Source organism: Capricornis sumatraensis, chromosome 8, assembly GCF_032405125.1.
Source record: "Capricornis sumatraensis isolate serow.1 chromosome 8, serow.2, whole genome shotgun sequence".
In the NCBI taxonomy this organism is placed as follows: domain Eukaryota; kingdom Metazoa; phylum Chordata; class Mammalia; order Artiodactyla; family Bovidae; genus Capricornis; species Capricornis sumatraensis.
The window spans coordinates 73,795,593-73,809,056 of record NC_091076.1 but is presented as its reverse complement, the minus strand read 5'-3'; the positions used below and the strand labels follow the sequence as shown (position 1 = coordinate 73,809,056).

General features: G+C 38.8%; 1 protein-coding gene across 1 annotated transcript in view; it reads left to right on the top strand.

Moving 5' to 3' along the window:
• The window catches only part of METTL16 (methyltransferase 16, RNA N6-adenosine), a 55,271-nt gene that overhangs the window by 23,835 nt on the left and 17,972 nt on the right, over positions 1-13,464 (top strand). Inside the window, exon 5 of the mRNA XM_068978550.1 lies at positions 2,920-3,062. Within this exon, the coding sequence (XP_068834651.1) occupies positions 2,920-3,062 (143 nt within the window). The remainder of the gene's footprint in view (positions 1-2,919; positions 3,063-13,464) is intronic.

Here is a 13,464-nt window from a genome sequence, read left to right as displayed (position 1 = left end):
TCCCTTTGGCTCTGATCTGACCCTTGGTTGGTTCTGTTCTCAAGTTGGTTTACTTGTGGCAGAGTAATGTATGGGGAGGGGGAGAGGGTGAGGAGGGAACTCTTTTCTTTCTTAAACCATTGAACATTTGGATTTCTTCTGACTGGACCAACTTAGGTTACAGTCTGCTCCTGCATTGGGCTTTTTGGCCTAAGGAAAGATCACTGATTTTACAGCCAGCTATCATTTGATAGTAAACAAATGGCTGATTTAGTGTTCCAACTTGAAATGAGTATATTGATTTTATGAAATAAAATATATTTGCTCATGAAAATGGCTAAAAACAGCTCATATATTGGCTTAAAACAGCTTATACGTTAGCTGAAAACAGCTAAGCTGTTGAAAATCAATAAAATATTATTGATTTAACCTAATTTTTCCTCATCTAAAGAAAAATTAATAGAAATATTAGAGGAAACAAGGGATGGTATGTATGCTTAAAACTTTCAGAGAATAAATTATTTTTAGAATCACTCAGATGCTCTAAAATGCCATTTACATACCTCATAACAATAAATTCCACATGGATCAAATTTGAGTTAGAGGTAAGGTGGACAGAAATTTATTAGCAATAACACATTCTAGATTGGAGCATGAAGTCAAGCAGGATTTAGGGAATTAAATTTTGGCTCTTGATGCAAATAGATTTAAGAACTAAAATAGTCACATCCTAGAGTACATTTTTAAGAAAAATACTGAGATATTCTATATATATGTAAAAATACACAGGCCATAAGTATAAGCTGGATTTTCCAAAGTGAATGTTCTTGTAGAACGAGCTTCCAGGTGAAGAAATAGACTATTACTGGCACCAGAATTAAATATCTTTTTACATCAGCTTTACTGAAATGTAATTTTCATGCCATCAGTTCACCTACTTAAAGGGTAGACTTTTATTATTTTTAGTATATTCACCAGAGAAGGCAATGGCACCCCACTCCAGTACTCTTGCCTGGAAGATCCCATGAACGGAGGAGCCTGGTAGGCTGCAGTCCGTAGGGTCGCTAAGAGTCGGACAACTGAGCGACTTCACTTTCACTTTCATGCATTGGAGAAGGAAATGGCAACCCACTCCAGTGTTCTTGCCTGGAGAATCCCAGGGACGGGGGAGCCTGGTGGGCTGCTGTCCATGGAGTCGCACAGAGTCGGACACGACTGAAGTGACATAGCAGCAGCAGCAGCAGTATATTCACAGAATTGTGCAACCATTACCCAATTAATTTTAGAACATTTTCATCATTCCCTTCCCCCAAAAAAGCCCCACGTCCATTAACAGTTACTCTTGGTTCCCTTGCAGCCCCCTTAGTCCTAGTCTGCTTTCTGTTTCTGGAGTTGCCGGTTTTGAACATTTCATTACAATGGAATTATAAAATCTGTGGTCTGTTGTAGCTAACTTCTTTCACTAAACATAGTATGTTTTCAGGGTTCACCCATATCGTACCATGTATTAGTTTCTTTCTATTGCCGAATAAATATTCCATTGTATGGAAATACCCTTTTTATCAAGCCATTCGTTCATGAATGGACATTTGGGTTTTAGGCACTTCTTGGCTATTATGAACAAAGCTGCTGCAAGTATTCTTGTGCAAGTGTTTGCATGAACATGTTTTCACTTCTTGTAGGTATATACCTAGGAGCAGAATTACTAGGTCATCTGGTAACTGTGTTTAATTGTTTGAGGAACTGCCAGAATGTTTTCCACAGTGGCTGCACCATTTTTGATTATAATTAGTGTGTGGGACTTACAGTTTGTCCACATCTTTGTCAGCACTTGTTGTTATCTTCTTGGTTACAGCTATCCTAGGAGGAATGGAGTGGTAGCTCATTGTGGTTTGAATGTGCATATCCCTGATGGCTAATGATATTGAACATCTTTTCACGTACTTTTTGATCATTTGTGTATCTTCTTTGGATAAAGGCCTGTTCAGATCCTTTGCCCAGTTGAATTGGGCTATTTTTCTTCTGACTATTTTAAGAATTCTTTATTCTGTATGCAAGTCCCTTGGAGTGGGTATAGCCTTTCCTTTCTCCAGGGAATCATCCCAACCCAGGAATCAAATCCAGGTCTCCCACATTGGAGGCAGATTCTTTACCACCTGAGCCACAAGGGAAGCCCAAGAATACTGGAGTGGGTAGCCTATACCTTCTCCAGCAGATCTTCCCGACCCAGGAATTGAACCAGGGTCTCCTGCATTGCAGGCGGATTCTTTACCAACTGAGCTATCAGGGAAGCCCCTTATTAGGTATATTATTTGCAAATATTCTCTCCCATTCTGTGGGTTGTCTTTGTACTTTCTTGGCAGTGTCTTTTGCAGCTTGGAAGTTTTTCCTCTTTTTTGTTTCACTTTTATCGGTTTATCCAGTTTTTGTTGTTGCTTATGCTTTTGGTATCATAGCTAAGAAGCATATTTACTCCTATGTTTTCTTCTTTATTGTTTTAGCTATTTATATTTAAATCTTTGTTCTACTTAGATTTAAAAAAAATATGATGTGAGGTAGGAGTGGATTAAATATTTAAAATTTAAAAGTGAAACTGCACTAGAAGAAAACAAAATTCAATGTTTTTATAGTCTTTGGGCGGAATATTTTCAGTATATAATACCAAGACAGAAAACGTAAAGAAAAAGTTACATAAAAAAGTACAATGTTAGTATGTTTAATCACAAAGATGGAAGGTAAAGACCCTTTAAGGAAGGAATATTAACATGAATGTAGTTGTTTCAAATGCTGTGGTTATATGATTTTTTAAATCCTAAGTCTAGCATAGTACTTGGAAATTGAAATTATGTCTAAGTATTCTTACTTAGAACTAGGTTACAGAGACCTGGTCTTAAGGTGTAAAAATTTTTCACCAGAGTTGTTGTTGTTGTTGTTGTTAAGGGAGTAAATTCTCGAAATCCTCGAAGACCCCCACCCAGTTCTGTAAATACAGGAGGAATCACAGAGATCATGGCAGAAGGAGGTGAACTAGAGTTTGTTAAAAGGATCATCCATGACAGTTTACAGCTTAAAAAAAGATTAAGGTAAGTTGGTAAGAATATTTTCCCGTGTGTAATTCAGAAAGAAACCATGTCACTTGGAGGAAATGAATCACTGTGGTCTGAAGAATTAACAGATAAAAATGGAATTGGTTGAAGGTCCTACAGTCTGCAGAGACCCTGTTTCTGAGGGTGTTGTCATGCCTCTAATTGATTTGTGTTTCCCATAATCATGTGTACTACATGGATAGAAAGGAGGAAAATACCATATGATTGTACTGCTCCCATTAGTGTGGTCCTGTGATGGAGCAAAACTGACTCAAATATGGCTTTTGATTAGAAAACAGATGGGTTCAGCTCTGTCCTGTGAACCAGAATAAATTTGTTGCCCAGTCCTCGAAGCAATTTATGTTCTTGGAATCAGTCTCCCAAACAGTGACAGATGTGAGGACATTGAGCTGTCAGGAACTTAATGAAGGGAAACTGAGATCCCTAACCAGTTCCAGAGGACAGTTAAGGCTACTCCTTTTTAAAAGCTAATTATTTCGGACAACACACCTGTCATTAAGCAACGTAAGGTACTCAGAGAGAGCTATTTGTCTTGCTTGACTTATCACCCTGCCAAGTGTTGTTGAAATGATGGATAATGTGCTGGTTCAAACTGAAAGGACTTTCAGCCCTGGGATTTAGCTTTGTGACATAAGAATTTTTTGAAATTGTGGTAAAATACACATAATGTAAAATTTGCCTTTGTAACCATTTTATTAAGTGTACAGTTCAGTAGCATTAAATACATTCATATAGTTGTGCTGCGAACCTCCAGAACTCTTTCTTTTTGTAAAACTAAAAAACTAAACTAAAAAAATTCTGTACCTATTAACAACTACTCCCTATTCTCTCTCTTCCCATAGTGGTTCCCCTGGCAACCACTACTTTTCTGTCTCTCTGAATTTGACTGTTCTAGGTACCTCATATAAATGGAATCATACATGATTTATGACTGGCATCTTTTACTTAGCATCGTGTCATCGATATGCATCCATCTTATAGCAGGTTTCAGAATTTCCTTCCTTTTTAGGGCTGAATAATATTAATATTCCTTTATATGTATATACTACATTTTGTTTATCTATTCATCTGTTGATGGACACTTGGGTTACTTCCATGTTTTGGCTGTTGTGGATAATGTTGCTAGGAACATGAATGTGCAAATATTTCTTAAGACCTGACTTTGAATTCAGAACTAGAATTCCTAATTTTGGACTTAACAGGCATTTAAAGTTGTTTATTTTAGTAGAAGGCCAATTCCAAAGTCAACACATACCCTGATTTGTTAAATGTGATTTTATTTAAACATGGAAGGCAATTGGATGATCTGCCTCTCAGAAAATTGACACAATATTAAAGCCAAAGGTTAATATATTTTTACCTTAATCGATTTCTTTAATGCTACATTAGGATGTGAGGAAGAAAGAGACTTAAATTATACTGGGTATTAAGAAGAGTGTGAGTAAGTAAATCAAACTGGGAGAAAGTAACAGCACTGAAACTCATGACAGCAGGTAAACAGGGCCTTGTGGCCACTTCAGTGTCTGTCAGCTTTTGAGGGAACTGGAGCCACTCAGGAAAATGGGGAAGGTCATTTTCAGGGGCCTTTTAATCAGTAAATTTCTATTATTTCCAAAGTTCCATTTGAACTACAAAAAGTATGTTGTAAAGGAACACCATTCTAAGGGAGAGAAATTGGTCAATATATTCCAAGTGTGCCTGTACCTGGCTCTGTGGCTGCCCTCAGATTGAATGAAAGGTGAATGTTTGCTTCGAAGGATAAATTGCTAGTGCCAGATGATTAGATAGCATCACCAACTCAGTGGACGTGAGTTTGAGCAAGCTCCGGAAGATGGTGAAGGACAGGGAAGCCTGGTGTGCTGCAGTCCATGGGGTTGCAAAGAGTCAGACATGACTGAGGGACTGAAAACAACAAATTATGTTTCTAAAGAGTCAACCATTTCAAGATTGGTGTCATATGTGGGAAAAGTTACCAGGTACAGTCCACTTAAAGAAAGGGTTTCAGCAGTCTTGTCTGCTCTGTTAGAACTCAGGCAGGTTCAGAGGGAAGATAAAAGGAAGAAAGGTATCAGTTCATGTCCTCTTGCTTATTTTTATTGTTGACATAAAGTTTATACCACTATGCAACTCTCAAATTTTAAATTGCTGTGGAAACTGCATATTTTGAAGCTATGAAAAAATGAGAGGTTAAAAATAAGTATTTAAACTCCACCATCTTCTTAACCCTCTTCTTGTTCCCAAAGAAGTGCAGAAATTAAGCCAAATGTGTAACATTGTAGGGTGAAATAAGCTGTACTTGTTGGAATGACCTTCAGTGGTGGCTCTTCAGGTGCCTCACCTGAGCCACGCTCGGCAGCAACTGCAGTTTTGTATCTGAAGGAATTTTGCAGCTGGGAGGCCCTTGGGAGAGAAGGTTATCCAGCCTCTTAGATGTACAGGTTAGAAATCTGGGCCCTAGATCTTCTAATTCTGCTCTGTCCCCTTTCCACCACCCCACGCAGCTGCTGTAGCCCACCCTGCAGTTAGACTTCTAAGTGCACAGCCTTTTCTTTACTGTTGAGATATAATTGACATATTGTCATTATTAGACAGCCTTCTTATCGTTGATGAAGATTTACAAGTGCTTGTCATCTTTGCCTTTCATTCTTTGTGCCTGTGACTTGAGCTTACTTAATAGCATTTTCCTTTTTAGAGACTCACTTACCTAACCTAAATAAATCAGCAGACTTTATCAAACTCCTCATGGCCTGGGTTCCACTATCATTACTGACTATAACTGACACCCTTTATGGCAGTGATTCTCTGATTTTTCCAGGAACCAGAGTTACGAAGTTCCAACTTAGTGCTGGTTTAACTCCCCGTTTTTGCTTTTTCCTTTCCATCCGCTGCCCTCTGCCATATGGTGGGGACTTCTTGGATGTGGGTAAAATCCACATAGCTGGTGATCATCACCAGGTGCTGGGTAATAAATTTAACAATCTGGGCCTTTTGGAATGTGGTTCTTTGAATTTTAAAAGTTGTTTCCTCATTGATAAAGTGAAATAATGATAGCTACATTATGCCTCATGGGGTAGTCATATAATTAAATAAATATATATCTGATGTAACTAATAATAATAGTAAATAATAATAATGAATAGTAAATAGGGTAATTTTAACTCTTGTCCTTTTTAGTGACCCAGCAGATTTAACTGCAGTGGTCTGCTATATTGAAAGGAAACATTAAAAGTACTTTGTTACTTTATTCTAATGTGGAGCCAGCCTCCTTTTCTGGTTTTAAAAACTAGATGCTAGTATAGTTACAAGGTTCTATACCTGGTAGTTGCAAGGAACAACTGTAAATTTCATAGCTGACCTTGTAGTTAATTTTCCAACTGATAGACTGTTTGGTTCTACTGTAAACTTTCTACACACTTGCCTTTATAAAAGTGTAAGCCACTTCATTTTCCTTATCTGTAAGCTGAGAAATACCTTTTATGGTATTAAATGTTAAAAGAACAGGGAGACAGCTCAAGCAAAATATGGGACAATATAGTGCAAGGTTAGGATGAATAATGATGATAATGGATTGTAACACATTGAATAAGGTAACAAATGAAGTACATAAGGGATAAAAGGAAAGCTCTTTATTACATTAGAATGCCAACTAATAAATGCAGAAAGAATAATCAAGTTAGAAAAATCACCATTTTGCATTCATTATAGTAATTGATTCATGGAGGAGTCAACAATGAAGAATTTGTAGAAAAGGTATTTTTCATAGTTTCAAAATATTTCCCTAATCACAAAGCATTTCTCAATGACAAAGAAATACATAGTAACTTTATAGTGGAGAGATTGAGGGTTACCACCTTGACCAGATGACCACTGTGTGATACAAGTTGCCTAGAAGGACACACAGCATCTCTTTATTCTTCCGGCCCAAAATGTTTAACCTGAATCTGACTAAGGATAATTTCAGACATACCAAACTTGAGAGATTTTGTAAGACAATTTTTGAAAAATATTAAGGTCATGAATGTTAAAAAAAAAAAAAACAGACCGCAGAACTGTTCCAGATTGAAAGAAACTAAAGAGACTTGACACGTAAATGAAATGCATGATCTTAGATTGGATCTTATATCAGGGGAGAAAATTGACATGAAGGACGTTACTGGGATAATTGGCGAAATTTGAGTATGGACCATATTCCAGATAATAGTACTGTATGAGTGTTAAATTTTCATAATTTGATCGTTGTTCTGTGGTTATAAGAGAGAATGCCCTTGTTTTTAAAATGTACATGCCAAAATATTTAAGGTTCGGGGCATGATAATGTCTGTAGCTAACTCTCAAATGGTTTAGAAAAAACACACACAGCAAGCAAATGGGGGAAAGTGCAGTGAATCGAGGTGAACAGTATGCTGGAATTATTTGCACTAATCTTGCAGTTCCTGTACGTTTGAAATAATTTCAAAATAATTTTTCTGGAAACCTGCTGTCCCAAAAGAATTACTAAATGCTGTAATGAGTGGAGTGCTGCTTTTATCATTAAAATAGTATAATGGGTTCAAAGTCTCTTGGGTAGCTAGATCATCCTTTTCTTTCTTTTTTTTTTTTTGCTACTTACATTTTGATTAGTTGTCACAAGATGCCTGTTGAGAGTAGTTAGGATCTAATGGGCAGACATGTTTTTAAAAAGTGAAGCTAAGGAAGAGTTTGCATGCCACAACTAAAGATCCTGTGAGCTGCAACTAAGACTTGACACAGCCAAATAAATAATTTTTTTTTTAAGTGAAGCTAAGGGACTTCCTAGCAGGCCAGTGGTTAAGATATCACGCTTCTACTCACTGCAGAGTGTGCAGGTTTGATCCCTGGTTGGGGATGTTCCTCATGCCACACCATGCAGCCTGAAAGGAAAAAAAAGATTCATGATACAGTATTTGGGTTATAGTTCAGTTCAGTTCAGTCACTCAGTCGTGTCTGACTCTTTGTGACCCCATTGACTGCAGCATGCCAGGCTTCTCTGTCTATTACCAACTCCCAGAGCTTGCTCAGACTCATGTTCATTGAGTCAGTGATGCCATCCAACCATCTCATTCTCTCTTGTCCTCTTTTCCTCCTGCCTTCAATCTTTCCCAGCATCAGGGTCTTTTCTAATGAGTCAGTTCTTCGTATCAGGTGGCCAAAGTATTGGAGTTTCAGCTTTAGCATCAGTCTTTCCAGTGAATATTCAGAATTGATTTCTTCAAGACTGATTGGTTTGATCTCCTTCCAGTCCAAGGGACTCTCAAGAAGTCTTCTCCAACACCACAGTTCAAAAGCATCAATTCTTCGGCGCTCAGCTTTCTTTATAGTCCAACTCTTATATCCATACATGGCTACTGGAAAAACCATAGCTTTGACTAGACGGACCTTTGTTGGCAAAGTCTCTGCTTTTTAATATGCTGTCTAGGTTTGTCATAGCTTTTCTTCCAAGGAACAAGCATCTTTTAATTTCATGGCTGCAGTCACCATCTGCATTGACTTTGGAGCCAAGAAAATAAAATCTGTCACTGTTTCCATTGTTTGCCCATGTATTTGCCATTTACTGATAGGACCACCTGCCATGATCTTCGTTTTTTGAATGTTGAGTTTTAAGCCAACTTATTTACTCTTTTTCACTTTCATCAAGAGGCTCTTCAGTTCTTCGCTTTCTGCCATAAGGGTGGTGTCATCTGTGTATCTGTTTCAGTTCAGTCGCTCAGTCGTGTTCAACTCTGCGACCCCATGATTCACAGCACGCCAGGCCTCCCTGTCCATCACCAACTCCCGGAGTTAACTCAAACTCATGTCCATCGAGTCAGTGATGCCATCCAGCCATCTCATCCTCTGTTGGCCCCTTCTCCTGGCCCCAATCCCTCCCAGCATCAGAGTCTTTTCCAATGAGTCAACTCTTCGCATGAGGTGGCCAAAGTATTGGAGTTTCAGCTTCAGCATCAGTCCTTCCAATGAACACCCAGGACTGATCTCCTTTAGGATGGACTGGTTGGATCTTCTTGCAGTCCAAGGGACTCTCAAGAGTCTTCTCCAACACCACAGTTCAAAAGCATCAGTTCTTTGGCGCTTAGCTTTCTTTATAGTCCAACTCTCACATCCATACATGACCACTGGAAAAGCCATAGCTTTGACTAGACGGACCTTTGTTGGCAAAGTAATGTCTCTGCTTTTGAATATGCTATCTAGGTTGGTCATAACTTTCCTTCCAAGGAGTAAGCGTCTTTTAATTTCATGGCTGCAATCACCATCTGCAGTGATTTTGGAGCCCAAAAAAATAAAGTCTGACACTGTTTCCACTGTTTCCCCATCTATTTCCCATGAAGTGATGGGACCAGATGCCATGATTTTCGTTTTCTGATTGTTGAGCTTTAAGCCAACTTTTTCACTCTCCTGTTTCACTTTCATCAAGAGGCTTTTTTTAGTTCCTCTTCACTTTCTGCCATAAGGGTGGTGTCGTCTGCATATCTGAGGTTATTGATATTTCTCCTGGCAATCTTGATTCCAGCTTATGCTTCTTGCAGCCCAGTGTTTCTCATGATGTACTTGCATATAAGTTAAATAAGCGAGGTGACAATATACAGCCTTGCTGTACTCCTTTCCTGATTTGGAACTAGTCTGTTGTTCCATGTCCAGTTCTAACTGTTGCTTCTTGACCTGCATATGAATTTCTCAGAGGCAGGTCAGGTGGTCTGGTATTCCCATCTCTTTCAGAATTTTCCACAGTTTATTGTGATCCACATAGTCAAAAGCTTTGGTGTAATCAGTAAAGCAGAAGTAGATTTTTTTTCTGGAACTCTCTTGCCTTTTCTATGATCCAACAGATGTTGGCAATTTCATCTCTAGTTCCTTTGCCTTTTCTAAATCCAGCTTGAACATCTGGAAATTCTCAGTTCACATTTTGTTGAAGCCTGGCTTGGAGAGTTTTGAGCATTACTTTACTAGTGTATAAAAGCTGTATGGTAGTTTGAGCATTCTTTAGCATTGCCTTCCTTTGGGATTAGGATGAAAACTGACCTTTTCCAGTCCTGTGGCCACTGCTGAGTTTTCCACATTTGCTAGTGTATTGAGTGCAGCACTTTCACAGCATCATCTTTCAGGATTTGAAATAGCTCAACTGGAATTCCATCACCTCCACTAGCTTTGTTTGTAGTGATGGTTCCTAAGGCCCACTTGACTTCGCATTCCAGGATGTCTGGTTCTAGGTGAGTGATCACACCATTGTGGTTATCTGGGTGGGTCATTAGGATCTTTTTTATATAGTTATTCTGTGTATTCTTGTATTCATAGTGTATTCGTAGTGGAGAGTTCTGACAAAGCGTGGTCCGCTGGAGAAGGGAATGGCAAACCACTTCAGTATTCTTGCCTTGAGAACCCCATTTAAGTTACAGTAAGGGTTAAAAGAAATATGAACTCTGCCAAGCTTATGTTAAGTACCAATGACATATTACAAGCCTTGTCAAATGTGTTAGTTGCTCAGTCATGTCTGACTCTGCGACCCCAAAGATTATAGCCTGCCAGGTTCCTCTGTCTATGGAATTCTCCAGGCAGGAATACTGGAGTGGGTTGCCATTCCCTTATCCAGGGATCTTCCCAACCCAGGGATCGAACCTGCATCTCCTGTGTCTCCTGCATTGGTAGGCAGATTCTTTACCATCTGAGTCACCAGGGAAGTTCTATGAGCCTTAGTTGTCTAAATACTTGCTTCCTTTCATCACCTGAGGAGGTTTGTAACATCTTTCTTTTCTCTCTGCTGTTGAACTTCTCTTGGCTTCTGGTGATTCTCATCTCATGTCCTAAGGACATGGATGCAACTAGAGAGTACTTCAACTAAGTGGAGTAAGTCAGAAAGACAAACACCGTATGATATCACTTATATGTGAAACCTAAAATATGGCGCAGACGAACCTACTTAGGAAACAGAAACAGACTCACAGACACAGAGAACAGGACAGTGGTTGTCATGGGGCAGGAGGGTGGAAGAGGGATGGAGTCGGAGTTTCGGGGTAGTAGATGCCAACTATTACAAAGCGGATAAACAACAAAATAGCGCTGTATAGCACAGGACACTATAGTCAGTATCCTGGGATAAACCACAATGAAAATAATATAAAAAAGAATATATATGTATATAACTGAGTCACTTTGCTGTACTGCAGAAATTAAGACATTGTAAATCAACTATACTTCAATGAAAAAAATTTTTTAATCTGTTCAGGAATGCTAATTTTAAAGGAAAGGTGTTAATCAACTTATTTTATACTGTTACTGTGTAAGCACGAATTGCTTTTAATTTCTCCATCTTACTCCTAACTTACAAAAGGCTTTTAATTCCTGCTTAATGATTTCTCCATTTATACACTGCCTTCTTAAAGGGACCAAATTTTTTTTCTTCCAAACCTTGTAACGCTGCCAAATGAAATAGATTAGGCTCTAAGTAAATTTACCCAGGTTTGTTTAAAGTAGTTTAGGTAGAACAACTATTTATTTGTGTTTTCAAATCTGGAAGAGGATTGATGATATAAAAATCAGGATTGTTACCTGTTCTTGAACCCATAAACAATAAAAACAAAGTACTGGTTAATGTATACTACTTCTAAAGCAGTATAATAGTATTTATCATACTTTTTTAATAAAGATTTTCATTTATATTACTTAATGTAAGATGAACCATATGAAATTGCCAATCTTCAACCATTTTCAACTTATAAAAATGGCAAAAAAAAAAAAGAACAATTGATAAGTTTAACCTGGCATGTGATTTTAGAGGCTCTTAAATCCCCTTGAGTTTTAATGACTATAAATTCACCTTCACAGTAGATATTTGCAGAGAAGGCAATGGCAAGCCACTCCAGTACTCTTGCCTGGAAAATCCCATGGACGGAGGAGCCTGGTAGGCTGCAGTCCATGGGGTCGCGAAGAGTTGGACACGACTGAGCGACTTCACTTTCACTTTTCACTTCCATGCATTGGAGAAGGAAATGGCAACCCACTCCAGTGTTCTTGCCTGGAGAATCCCAGGGACGGCAGAGCCTGATGGGCTGCTGTCTCTGGGGTCGTACAGAGTCGTACATGACTGAAGCGACTTAGCAGCAGCAGCAGCAATAGCTACTTTGCATATAAACAAGTAAATGTTGAGTGTGTATCCCCTTAGTCTGAAATTTCTCTTTAAAAATAATGTGCAGTTGGATGACCTTCAAATGACACAGGAATAATTATGATGCTTGGTGAAAAAAGGAGGATACAGATTATGTATTGCTAGTGTAACTAAGCTGTGTTATAAAGCCAGAACTATGCAAAGCATTACTGCATTGTTTACTAGTATTTATGTCTGAAGATACAAGCTAGATCATATTTAAGTTTGTATATTTAAATAAGCTTTATTGAGGTATAACTTGCATATGGTTACTTTCTCCAATTCAAGTGTATGATTTGTTGCATCTTGACAAATGTATACATCACCACCACCATAGTCAAGATACAAAACTTTTCCGTCACTATGAAAAAGTTCCCTAGTGGCTCTTTGCAGTCTCTTCCTACCCTATCTAACCTCTAGTCATCACTGGTTTTTCTATCACAGTAGTTTTGCCTGTTCTAGACTTCTAAATAAATGGATTTTTGTGTCTAGCTTTGTATTGTAAATATTTTTAATTTTCTATGTATTATGAGGTTTTGACTGTTCTCGCTAGGGGAGATTGCCCCTCCCTGGGCTCACCGATTCTTACATACAGCAAAGGACCCAGCCTGAGTGAGCCTTGGATCTGCAAGGCAGAGAGATCCCTACTGTATCTGCCCCCTCAGCCGAGGAAGCCATCTTCCTTTGCCTGATCATCCCAGGGCCAGATGCTAGGTGCCTGGGGACCCCTTCACAGCCCAGAGCCCTTGGAGGTTATTCACATTAGCTGATCCTAAACTGTACCCCATGCCTTGCCTGTCCTGAGAAAACCCCAATAGAGGCCGTGGCCTAAGCACTCCCTTCACTCCTGTTGTCTGCCTCCTGACCACCCTAGTGTCTTCTTCATGTGACCCTGCATGGCGATTTCTGCTTGTCTCTAGGATTTGTTAGTACAATAAACTTTTTTTCTGAGGCTGTTTCCTCATGACTGTAAATGACCCAATGCAAAACAGGCTTTCATGTAACATGCATTGTATCCATAGTGTCTCCCTTTGTATTGCTTAGTATGCCATTGTGTGAATCTATCAGAATTGGTTAATCCACTCACCAGTTGATGGATGTTTGGACCCTTTTCACGTTTTGGCTAGTATGGATAACACCGTTGTGAACATTTGCAAACAAGTCTGCGTGGACTTAAGTTTTCCTCTATCTTCAGTAAATACCTGGGAATAGGATTCCTGAGTCAGG